Source organism: Halyomorpha halys, unplaced genomic scaffold (genome assembly GCF_000696795.3).
Source record: "Halyomorpha halys isolate HHAL.00 unplaced genomic scaffold, Hhal_1.1 Scaffold1167.1, whole genome shotgun sequence".
In the NCBI taxonomy this organism is placed as follows: domain Eukaryota; kingdom Metazoa; phylum Arthropoda; class Insecta; order Hemiptera; family Pentatomidae; genus Halyomorpha; species Halyomorpha halys.
In genome coordinates this window covers 185,086-198,561 of record NW_027113923.1, presented here as the reverse complement: position 1 = coordinate 198,561, position 13,476 = coordinate 185,086, and the positions used below count along the sequence as shown (strand labels likewise).

General features: G+C 32.0%; 1 protein-coding gene across 1 annotated transcript; it reads right to left on the bottom strand.

The window, feature by feature from the left end:
* Positions 1-616: 616 nt before the first annotated feature.
* LOC106688630 (pupal cuticle protein) lies at positions 617-7,138 on the bottom strand. Its single transcript, XM_014433193.2, has 3 exons — positions 6,977-7,138; positions 2,144-2,289; positions 617-1,461 (listed from the first exon to the last, which is right to left on the bottom strand). Exons 1-3 carry the CDS (start codon positions 7,121-7,123, stop codon positions 771-773), a joined length of 984 nt encoding a protein of 327 aa, XP_014288679.1. The 5' UTR covers positions 7,124-7,138; the 3' UTR covers positions 617-770.
* Positions 7,139-13,476: the final 6,338 nt, after the last annotated feature.

Here is a 13,476-nt window from a genome sequence, read left to right as displayed (position 1 = left end):
TTTTCAACATTTATCTCTCAATTCCATTTCCTACTTCTATACTTATAGATTATGTGCAATAATATGTTATATTATTTCTTTAATCCAACTCTATTCAGACTTACCTCATTTTGGTTTTTCCTTACTTCCTATGACAATATTTTTAAATATTCTAGACCAATTTAGACATTTGTTTTCTTTAACTTTCAGAATATTTCATCGCCAAGAGTATTCATCTACCCTGCTTAATATGATATATGACTAAAAAATAAAAATTAATCAATTTGATTCATAATATTCCTCTATGATTCTCCATTTCATGCTAAAAATAAAATATGGTCTGTTCTTCCTCCATTTCATACCTCTATAATATTGATTCACTTTTTTTTTAACCATATGATCGCTCAATGAGGATGGTAGTGAGATGCGTGCAGTGCATAGCTGTAGCTGAGTACAATTATAGTAATTGTAAATCCTTTATAGAGTTAATGAACTCGGCAGCATAGAGAGGCTGTAATGCAGTACACTGTGCAATTTAGGGTCGCTATTGGACAAAAAGAGCCAAGAGCCTTAGAATCAAATAATAAATAAATGTTTTTCAACATGAGAAGAAAGGGAAAATAACAAAGAAATAGTATCATTTTGATTTTTGTGAGGCCTTACCTCAATTTATTTTTGCTCGGTAAAAATTATATAGAAAAAAAAACTATAACGGAACGGTAACAAAATATTTAACCAGGAGCTCCTGACGTGGACTCTCCAGGAGATCGTGTTTCACAGCTGTAGATCATTTAAAGGAGATAGGAATGCCTGAGGACTGGGACATGGAGAGGAGCGATGGGAGCGACGGCGACGGGGGCGGTATAGGCGATGGAGTGGGAGAAGATGGGGTGGGCGGCAACCAGAGACCTCTTGTACCTGTGTCCGGCGGCTTGGTGGGCGGCAAGGTGAGCGGCCTTAGCAGCGGCTACCTCGGGGGTGTCGGCGGGAAGGCCAGATGGAGCGGCGTTCCAGGCTGGAGCTGGGGCGTTCCATGCTGGGGCTGGAGCGGCGTTCCAAGATGGAGCTGGGGCGTTCCAAGATGGAGCTGGAGCGTTCCATGCTGGGGCTGGAGCGGCGTTCCAAGCTGGGGCTGGGGCACCATGACCGGCAGCGAGAGCGAAGTGCTTGGCACGTTCAGCCTGGACCTCGGGGGTGTCCTGGACTGGGAGGGGAGCACCATTGGCGTCGAAGCCTGGGGGGAGGGCCTGAGGTCCCTGCCAGCTGCCGCTGTTGTAGGATGGGGTTGGGTTGTATGCGCCGCTGTTGTCGTAGGATGGGTTGTATGCACCGCTGTTGTCATAAGATGGGTTGTATGCACCAGTGTCGTAAGCACCCTGTGGGGAACCTCCGACCTTAGCGAGGGCGGCGAAGTGGGCAGCCTTGGCGGCGGCTACTTCGGGGGTATCGGCGGGCACACCTGGGGCGGCGGGGGCACCATAGCTGCAACATCAAACACATCATTAAATATATATCAAATACATGAATAATTTTATGGATAATTCCAATGAATGTCAATCGTTCGTACTCTCTTTTAATCTCGTTCTATCACTTCCCTTACATTCTGTTTCCAAAGAATAGAAATTTATAATTATTTTTATGATCAAAATTTGTTAATAGTTATGCATTAATTCATTACTTGAACTTTTTAATTAATAATATCTTTTTTTTTTAGATTACTATCTTATTTCGTGAATATATTAGTTTAGAAACTCATAGATTTGTTATCCTTTTTCATTTTAAACCGATCAATAAGTAACTCTACAGCCCTTTTTCTTAATAGAGCAGTCATATTAGTAAGAAATCTTATAACTCCAAAAATTATATGTGGTGCAATCTAGTCGCTGTATACGATTTCATAATTTTAATTTATGAGCAGATTAATGCATATATGTGTTTATTAAATCGAATATGGATTTTTCCTGTAAGGATATCTACTGATGTATTTTTAGCTGAGAAGGAGCTGGAAGCATAAGGATTTACCCCCTAACGAGAGGATGTGTCCGTCAGTTGATAGAGCTTATGAGGGCTCCATCTAGAATCGAGGTGGACGGAAAGTCCACTTCCAGATTTATACCGAATTCATATAAAAGTTGTTATTATATTATTATTTTATTATACTGACCTTGGAGCAGCTGCTGGGACGTGTCCTCCGGCAGCAGCTAATGCAGAAAGGTGGGCTGCCCTAGCTGCAGCGACCTCTGGAGTCTCCTGGACTCCAGGATGGCCGTACTGAGCCATGGCGGCTCCTACCAAAGCAAGAAACACGATCTGCAAACAAGAAATATTTTTTATAATTATCTTAAAAAAAAAAAAAAATAACAGTTCGCATTTATTTTTTTAAATCACACATCATATCATGTTTCACAAATGGTACTCGTATTTTAGGATAGTGGGCCAAACATGTATAATCCTTAAGTGGGAATTATTTGTTTCCATACTAGACTAGGTGGTTTAATTTGATAACGAGGGATTGGCCTGCATCATTTGCACTAAGAATTGTATGAGACGTATCAAAATAAAAAATCCTTGTATTTTCTCTCATTATCTGAAAATATATCAGAGAGTATAGATTTGTGCTAAAATGGAAGCTATTAAATGTATGTAAATAGTTTCACAATTTTGATTAATAGTCTATTAAAACCATGTCTCATATAGATTTAAATTGAGTTATGAAAATAGTTGTACTCGAATATAGTTGTTATATATAATATATATAGGAACTGAATACTCGAGTACTTGAAAGATACAGTTAGATTTTATTGTTCTTTAACGTTCGAGAAGCGATTTGTAATTTAAATTTTATTACTATGACACTACGTAACGGAATAGCGGAGTCACGTTGATCTAAAGATAGAGGAATCAATTTGAGTAAGACAGATCACCGGTAGCAACCTACACCTGGACCAAGTCCACAACCCGTTCTCTCAAGGGCAACCTCAACATATTACAATTGTTGCAAGGACAAACATCAACCACGCCCGTTTCGACACCGCTATTTCCACAGGCCATCCAGGAAGCTTTCTCGTTTTTATTTCTTCTATATTTCATTACGTGGTCTCTTTCGAAGGCCGTCCTTTCTTAGTGCTAGATGAACATGCCTTGGGTGGGTGGTATGATGTGTTTACGGTTCTAGAAGTATAGGAAGTAAGACTATAAGTCCTTGTGGTACATTTTTATCAGATGATTCACTACTGCGTGAAGTAAATATTTTTCAAAGACAAATTTTATCACTCAACAAATTCCGCACGTAAAACACAAACAATATTAGGAAATTTAATTGAAGTTTTAAACTAAATTAATCTTGATGGAACTAATTTTGAATCAAGATTTGGAATTCCAATAATTAATCTTTAAATTATAATATATATGAGTAATGCCCAATATCGATTTGTTAAATTAGATTTTTATACCTCCATAAAGAAACAAGAGGCAATAATATCGCAATGATAAATTATAAGCATTTGCACAAACTTTTTTTTTAAAGGTTATCAAGCTTTAAAACTGTTTCCCCAAAGTTGGGATTTTTTGCTTCACCTCATATCCGCCGGAGTTGGGGAATTCTAAACTGACTAATAAACCTGATGTGTCCCTTCTACTTAACAAGGTGTTTGAAGGGCGCATAATTATTGCAGGTCATGTTGCACCATCAAATTAGTCCAAACCTTTTGCTTATAAACTTCCAATGAGCTAAATAAATGAGGTCCTTGGTCATAAGCAAATTACAAGTCTTGTATATCATGGATATACCATTAATTGAGTCCGGAATTTTACATATTTTAGGTATTTATTGTGAATATTTTCATAAAAAAATGAGATACATAAAAGAGATATAGATGATTGCGCCAGTAAAAAATTCTATTCATTACTCAAATTTGGCCAATTGACATATTAATTGGTTCGCAAATAAAATAGATTTTTTTTTCAATTAGTCACACAAATTTCGGTAGTTTTTTTTAATTTTCCAACATTTGAGAAACTTTACCTCAAATGCTATTGGGTCAAAAGAGACTATTTTGGTGTTAAATGGCTTTAAATTTACTTTGGTTTATTAATTTGTAGATCAGCGTTTGTCGAAAATTCACTTAATCTTGGCTAAAAAGATATAAAACTGAAAGAAGCACAATATTTTCGAACACTTTTTAGTTTTTGACTACGAATGGACAATGTTTGACAAATATTATTCTATATAATTATAAACTCGATTGAATACTCTACACTTTGAGATACTCTAAACTGTTCTCTATAACTGAATCTACACTAAACACTATAGTTGTTTTTGAGATACAGTTGCTCAAATGTAAGAAACAGCAAAAAATGGAATTAATTATTATTGACTATTACTGCTAATATTTTTATTTTAGAAAAAAAATCTGTTTTATCTTGTACTACAAATTATCTTGTAACAATTTTCTATTTTAATTTTTGAATAGAATTACTCTGGCTGAGTATGTATACTAAAACAACGAAACAATCTTTGTCAAGTAAAATCAAACTATTTTATTCTACAGATATAAAATAAGGTTTTTTGGTGCTCAGCTGATTTTAGCTTCGCTTTGAGATAGATGAAAGGTCTCAGTGAAGAAAAAAACTGCGTTTAGAAAATTTGTTGTTTGAGGTAGTTTAATATTTTATCATAGATGTGGAGTTTATGTTTTATTATTCGAATCTTTCACCGTTCCATGATTTACTGAATCAGAATGAGAGCATTTAATAATACCGGCAACACACTCGCCTGAACTTTCGACTGATTTGAAAGGACTGATGCCTGTTCGGAATCTGGGTTTACAACGCGCATCACGGCCAGAAATATGACTCATTCAGGGAACGAAAAAAGAAATTCGTCCATGAAAGGGCACGGACCCGACTGCGTGGGTGTGAAGGCTGCTGGAAGCAGAGACTGGAGATTTCCAGTTCTCAAAGGAAGTTTCCAGGCCAGTTGTCCAATCCAATTTATCGGAGGGTTGGTCTAGGTCAGTTATACATCACGCTGTCGCAAAAAAAAAAAAAAAAAAAAAACCTTTTCCATTCTACCTTTGGGTCTGTTTTTTCCCGAAAATTTATAATCATGACCAGTTAATCTTTTTATTCTGGAATGACATAAGTTCTAATGAGTACTGGAACCTTATTTAGTAAATTGAAAACAAAAAACAATCCTTTGTAATTTATTACATTTTGAGGAAAAAGTCTTTCGAAGAATAATGAGTGTTGGAAACAAAACATTAGTTAATTTTCGTATTAAAAAATTGAGATAAAAAATATAATTTTTAATCTTGATCCTCAAATATTTGCTTTTAAATAATAAGGTATATTTTTATGAATTTTATGATTTTCACTGGCCGTTTAGTAAATGTTTTAGAAAAACATTTCTTAGATGTTCAGATGTTTGAAAATTCCCTCTATTTTTGATGTTATTAAACATTTGAATCTTAATATTTTTGCTTTACTTTGAGGTATTCATAACTAATCCTAGACCAGTTATGTCTATAAAGTGGGGGGGACAATGAGTTTTTTTTATTATTATTTATATTAAAATTATATACATTTATTTATTATCTGTTTAGTATTATTGAATGCTGAGAGAAATGGTTCGAGCTGTTCTCCTATATTGTTAAGAAAAAGGGAGGGTTTCCTTCCCAGATATACTTTGATATTTTAAATTATTTAATAATTTTTTGAGTTCTCAAGTGGCTAATGGTTAGGTATATCCGAATAGAATTATCAATATTTGGCAAATTAATTTTATCTCTATCTAATGTAGAGACATATCATAAGAATTTAACACACTTTTCACTTATGTTTCTGCTAAACTTTATCTATACCTTTAAAAGATGGAACTGACTAAGTCACAAAAAATTTGTTTGATGAAATATCCAAATAATGGAATTTTATCATCATTTTATTATCATTAAGACATAAAATAATAATTGCAATTGTTGAGAATTCGCGATATGATTGAGTCAACACGACAAGGTCCATAGCCGAGATCATTAAAGACTTCACAAATTAGGACTCTAGTTGTCTCTCTAATGACATACAGATCGCTGAGTCGAATTCAGTCATTACGAAACGCTGATCGCTCCAGGAAATCAACTATCTTATGGGACTGGGTGACCTTCTCTAATGTGACATTGACAATTCCTCGTCCTAGCATTTATGGTCAGATTACCATATCGTTAATTAAAATTTGCTTATGTGCAATATTATTATGTTTTAGGAGCACATCTCACATCAACAATTTTAATATAGACTAACCAAATGGTATCGATATGTCACTTCAACACAGTTGAATATTTGTATTTTTATAAAATCCTATTTATTTTTTTTTAATTTTCATGTTAAAACAGAAAATTTTATACATTCATAAATTCCATCATATCGTTGTCCAAGTATTTTGTTTTGTTTTTTCAAAAGCATCTAGCAAAAGAATTAGATCAAAGTAGAATTCTATCATTGATTTTAGTATCATGCTTCTGATAGTTAAATATTAACAAATTTAATGACAATATACAAATAATCATACTTAATATATTTTTTATGGTAAAATAAAAAAAATACATGCCAAAATGTGTTAATTCTGTGAATGCTACTGGAATATTTATCGAATGATAAATTTCTTATGTTAACGAAAATATTTGCATTGGATTAGAAATGATTAGTTGAATAGTGATAAATATACGTTAGAATATAAGTATTAATGATTAAGTTTTATTTAAAGTTCTTATGTTATGGTATAGAAAATGAATAAAAAAATAGGTTATTATAATTAGCTAAGTCAAGAGAAGTTAATTAATTAAAAAAGAAATCAAAATGTTATTTTTTTAATTAGTTGGGGTGAAAAAATCGGTTGAATGTGCTAAGGGGTTGTTTTTACAAGGGTTTCTCATTTTAGTTATGCTAGCAAGCCAAATAAAATTTAATGATATTAAATGGAATTTTCCAATTCAAATTTCCTTACCAAACCGTTCATGATGGACCTCCTGTATTCAGCTGAAGCCGGTAGGACTGTTCTGAACGAAAGGTCCAAGCCAGAGGTATATATACCGGGCGGTGTAAGTTTTGTCCCCACCCTGGTCTCTTTCAATACCGCACTCCATTGGGGCATTTCTTGCTTGTCCACACTTCCCAAACTCTTTCCTGTTCAATGTCGGAAATAATTATCATCTGTGGGAGACCTAAGGACAGTTTGGGCCAAGGATCCAATTCCTAAGTCCCAAAATGCTGGATAATGATAGCTATTTTTGGGGTAACGAATAAAAAGCCATAGGTTCATTGCTATAGGAATTATATTTTATTTTTTAAATAATACAATTTTAGATTTAAACCGAATAAAAACCTATTCAATTTATTATTATTTTTTTTTTTTGTACTTTATTAAAACTATATAGTAAAATTCTAGGGCCTTTCACAGTGTCAACAAGGATCTCTAAACCAAGCAAATATACAATTAATTCAAATATAGGTATTGAATATAAAATATAAAATTGTTTATATGCACCCTAAATAATGAATCCTATATTTTTCGCTATAAAACCTATTTTTAATAGGTTTAATGTTCAATCCTATCTTTTTTAATTGTTTGACTTTTAATTTAAAATTTATGAAGTCCTTAAATTTCAATTTCATTGTGTATGATGTCAGTGACCTCTTATCAGTAAAACAATTACGGATAACTCACCTCAAGGTAAGTGTAATACCATAACTTTATTAACATTAAAAAAAAAAAAAAAATCGTTCTATTCTTACGAATTTTATTTTATTTTTTCTGGAAATTAGTTAAAGTGCAATAAAAAAAACCAAAAAAACAAAACAAAAACATAACCATCCAACTTTAAGAATTCAGTCAAATATTGGAATGTTGAAAGTGATTATTTAATTTATTTATTGGACGTTAAAGATTATATACATTACAACTTAAGCTGAAAAAGTATAGTCTCGCATTTCTAAACCTCAAGCAGAGTAAAATTAAATTAAAATGCATTTATTTGTGATGATGCATGTTTTTATGGTTAAGGAATAATTAAGTTACATTTTCGCAGTTATTATTTTTTATATTTGAGAATTTTTCCTCTCCCAAAATTAATGTTGGGAACTATGAAAATATAGTTTTCTTCTTTTGTATTTCACGTTTTGACTAACACTACAGTGATATTTTTCGGTGTCCTTATTTTTAAATTTTTTTATTCATTTTTTTAAATTATAAATTATAATAAATCTAGGGAAAAAATAATAAATTTAAATTATTATATTATTTTTAACTTCAGAAGATATGCTTAGTGATTTCCATATTACATCCAGATACTTTTATTTTATACAAATAATTTCATTTCATATGTTCGGTTTTTGACTTTATGGCAACATAATTATTCTTCTACCCGTGATTGTAATTCAGTAATTTATAATAACATAGGATTTTTCATCACCTGTTTGAGGATACGTTTAAGTCTTTAAAGTTTCTAGTACGATCACTTTTAAATATTTTTTACGTAAAAGTATGTTAGTAAAATTATTAGTAGCCACAAATAATTTAGTTTAAATAATACCAGTCAGCTTTATTAATGCAATTTTATTAAAATCTCAAAGACCCATACAATTTAAACAAGGACTTTATTATTTATTTTTTATTCAATGCCCAGGCAAAAAAGCTATTTTAAATTTTATAAACTAGGCTTTGGCCCTCACACATCTGATACTAAAAACCACAGGATAAATTTGCGAAATGTGCTCTATAAGATAAAGATTCGGGCTATTAAGGTTGCCAAGTTTAAAAAAATGTTCACATGCTGAGATTCATTATAAGACAAGAGTCGTACCCAGGCACCTGAAACTAAAGATTTGGATTTATTTATAGAATTGCGGCAAACATCAGCTCGCTTCATCGAGCCACAGCCTTCTACTTTAAAAATCCTGGATCAGCCTCATGTCAAAGATACTCAATTAGCAGTCTCGAACTCAGGCGCCTTAGACTTCCCAAGCCCCTTACTTCTCATCCTCAGTTTCAATATCCAAGCAAGAAAAATCCTCCCCATCCTCTACCTTTACGGGTAAAATAACTACCACAATAAACCCCTATCCCAATCATTATTGAAAGCCGATCCGATAATAACTCCTCATATACCACGACGAGCGCGGCCCCCGTCCAGCACTCCAAGTAAAATATCCACCGCGACCCCTTGATTCATATCCATGTCCCAACCAAAATTCAACAGACCTTAGTTCTATACCATAGACCTTTCTGATAGCTCTCCAAGAGACTTTCAAACCGCTTATCAACTTCCTAAAAGAATCCTTACCGAAATCCTTTAATCCCCAGGGCTGAGACCAAAGCCCTAGCGTGAAGATCCACGAAAATCACACAGATAGTGCTTTGCTGACTGAAACTCTTTTCACGCAACAGCCACACTTTGACACACGTGACTACATATTACATGTATATCAGACTATCCAGACAACTTTTTCCATACTAATACTTGCATCATTACTAATTCTTGTTCCGTTTTAGGGATATGGTGAATTATTTGTGAGGAATGGAACATTTTAGGAGGAAGGAAAATCTAAAGTGGAATAGAAATAACATAACTTCAATATGTTCAAGATGGATTAAGTAAACGATATCAGGGTGAAGATTATAGGTTTTGAAATGTTCACTACGTACCTTAGTGTTTTCTTCGCCAGAACTTAACCAGTTATGAAGTTTAGTGAGGAGAGGAGGAATAAATTTTTCAAATTTGTAGTCGTTTTCTATACTAAGTAGTTAGCTCTGGGAAATTTTGAATTTTCAGAGCAAAATAAATTGACTAAAATAACTGTTTTTTTGCAAGATTGTGATTTTTTTTTCTTCTGAATAAGCTTATATTTTTAAATGATATTTACTCTAAATATTTTTTGAGAAACACTCGGAAGATTAGATTACACGATATGATTCTTAAATTCTTACTTGAACTTTTAATAATAGTTATTAAAAAAAGTGAGATGTATTAAAACTCCAAGACAGGCAAGTCAAAGGTTCGAATTGGATTTCAAAGATCTCGACGTGAACATCACTACCCAAGTAGGTTCCCGTGGAACGAAGATTGGGTCCTTCGTTTTAAAGCCAAAAAATGAACCGTTTTTGAGACAACCCACGAATTAGGCACGGGTCAAACCTAAATTTAGCTTCCGCAGTGCCATGTTTGCCATGGGATACTTACCTTATTGTTCTTTCTCATGCCTATTGTTTTTTGTCTTGACCATTACTTATTGAATGAAATGTTAATTACTTCATTAAATAACTTACTACGGTATCGTCACCGATAAATATTGTGAAAATTAATGTTTACAAATTTCATTGATAATTTTACCCGAATAGGCAAAGCTAGGGTTAAAAAAAAATACTTAGATATTTCTTGATTTTCTGTTTGATGGCTCAAATTATTTAACAAGATATCGTGAATGTTTTGAAACGAGTCGATGCCAATAGGTTTAGCCTCTCTATGTTTACGTAACAATATTTTGAGCTTAAGACATAACCGATTTATAGGCTTAATTGCTCATATTACAAAAGAATATTTCGAGCCATTTTAGCTCAAATATTGAAAAAAATACTGCACTAAATGTACTAAAGAATATTTAACGTTTTTTTGATCGAACGGCTCAAATAATTCCAATTTCCATGTCCCAAATTATTCAGGCCCGCGGTATCCCAAAAATTCGTTGCCTACCTAATGTATCACCTTGCTATGAGGTCTCAGCCAGTACAATGCACGGTTAATATAAGTTTGCGAAAAGATAAATCTTAACTATGAAACTTTTCCAGTTGGGCAAAGTAATACCATGCGAAGCAAACTTCCTTTTAATGATAGACATTATAAAGTAAGTCTAGCTTAACAAATAGTGAATTTTTAATTAACTTTATTTATAAATACAATACAATTCATATGAAGGAGAAGAAGACGTTTCTAATGCGAGAGTTTTTGTAAGGATAAACTAATTTATAATTAATATGAAACTAATAAAGAAAAACTTTAAGTATGAAAGTATCTCACTATCTCAGAATAAAAAAAGGAGAACTAGTTATACAATTAAAAGAGGAAACCAATTACGATTTACGACTAAATATTCAGGATACTATGTACTTGCTATCCCATGTCCTTTCCTAAGTTACATCAAAAGAACATTGATCATCGAAGCTCTAATCATTTTAACAATGGGCTGAAAAATGAGGGACATAAATAAATGATAGATTAAGGTTTAAATAAATATATATTATATTGAGGAGGCGTGAAGAGAGAAGTGGAAGAAGGAGAGAGAAAGATAGTGTTTAATGGTGAGGGTGATTAAAATCATCCTAAGCACATTATATTTTATAAATTATATTTCCAACTTCATATATAAGATTGAATGAGCCGCTATGGGGCAGGGTGTTAAGGGGTTTACTAAGCAACCTCGTAATTGCAGCGGCACCGGTTCGATTCCACCCTGGGTTGTTTGACTTTTATATGGTGGTGGTGCCATGGAATGAGACCACAATGAAAGTCGACCCTCCCACTCTGGTTATAAAATGATTTATTATCCATGGGATAATCCCAACAAGCAAAAAAATGTCTAGTAAATGTTAGTAATTGACTCTATATGTTCTATGTAATTTATTTTGATATTAAAATGAAAAATAAAAACAAATTGATAAGTTTGTTTTTTATTTACTTTTACAGCTAAATTTTTTTTTTTGTAGAAAGGACTAAGTTTTATTTTATTGAATACCGGAGATGCATAGTAATGTATAATTATTTTACCATTAAATATTCAGGATACATATAGCTGCTGTCCTGTCCTTTCCTAAGTTATATCAATGGAAAATTTATAATTAAAGCTACAATAATTTTAACGGGGAGTTAAAAATGGAGATCATAAATAAACAATTAATCAAGTACAGTATAATATACTACAATAACTTAATGATGAAAAAAAAAGTTTGTTTATTCATGAATTATTTAGATTTCATTATTTTCATGTAACCAAAAATATAAATACTAAAAAAAAAACATTTCTTAATGTTTAAGGTAAACGTACCTTAAGCTATATGGTACCATACCTGTTCAAATTCTTACCAGAAGAACTAATAAATAAATCAACCGCAAAATAAAAAAAACAAAACTAAAAAAGAAATATTTTACTGAGTACTTTCTTACTTCTATGATTCCGAATAATTGATTTTGATTCAGCAAATGACCATATCTGCCTGTATTTTTTCTTAACTCCACATAATTTATTTATTATATTACAATTAGATTTAGTAAGGTATGTGTGTGCTTAGTAATAGATATTATTGAATCCTTATTTTTATCGTACTTTGAACCATCTTATTGTATTGTATTATTAATTCAATAATTGTAAATGTGCAGCTTTATTTTTCACTTGAAATCCTTTAAATTATTATTATTATTAGTTAAATTAAATTAAATTAATTTACTTATTATTAAATTTTTTATTAATTTATTTTTTATTAAATTATTATTACTTTTTTCATTTTATTATTTATTGATTAAATTATTAGTTGTATCACTTGAGATCAATTTATTTTGTACTTATCTAGCTTAAAAATTGTATAGCCTCTACAACGCTCTAATTGTCTAAATTGTAATATTTAAATTTCTCATATGTCTATCATTTGTATGTGTTATTTTGGCACCGACCGATAGTTGTCATCTGGTCGGAACATATAGGATGTGCTTTTTTAAATGAATAAAATATAATTATAATTTCTTTGGCATAATTTCGCTCTTATCTTCTTTTTATAAAACTTTAATTTTATTTCAATTTTCAAATGTTGCGATTGTCAATTATGAATCGCTATTTTTTGAGAACAATAGTTGAACCTTTGTGTCAAGGTAGATAAAGCCTAGAACGACATTCCTGCATTGCTCACTGGCACGGTGGACTGTGTCCATTGACCGTGAAGTTAATCCTACAAAGCACGTGGAGTTCAAGGGTTTGTACTGAATATTTTAAATTTGTTTTAAAAAAATAATACAAAATAAAAAAAAGAAAGAATTTTTCAATATTTGAAATAATTCTAATGCTTTCTAAGAATTAAGACTTTTTTCTCCATTGATTCGAATATTCACGTCAAATTTAATTAATTAACTCAGCTTTTCCAGATCATTCCACAGGAAGAATTTCTAAAGTCCTTTTATCCAATTCAACAACTTCCCTCGAATGGCAACTTCGGAATTTAAATGTCAACTTTGCATAAGCCAACGGCAATTGATTTTAGAGAACCGGGCTTGGTCCTGGAAAATTTAATTTTCGTCCGGAATTTTCCTTGAATCCTCAGTATCTATTAGATAGCTAAATGTTTTTATTGTTGTTGTTGTTGTTGTCTGGGGCTTAAGGGCGCAAAACCCTGAGGTCATCAACGCCCATGTTTCGTGCTTTATATTTTATTTCTATAATTCTATTTCACTTTAAATAATTTCGAGA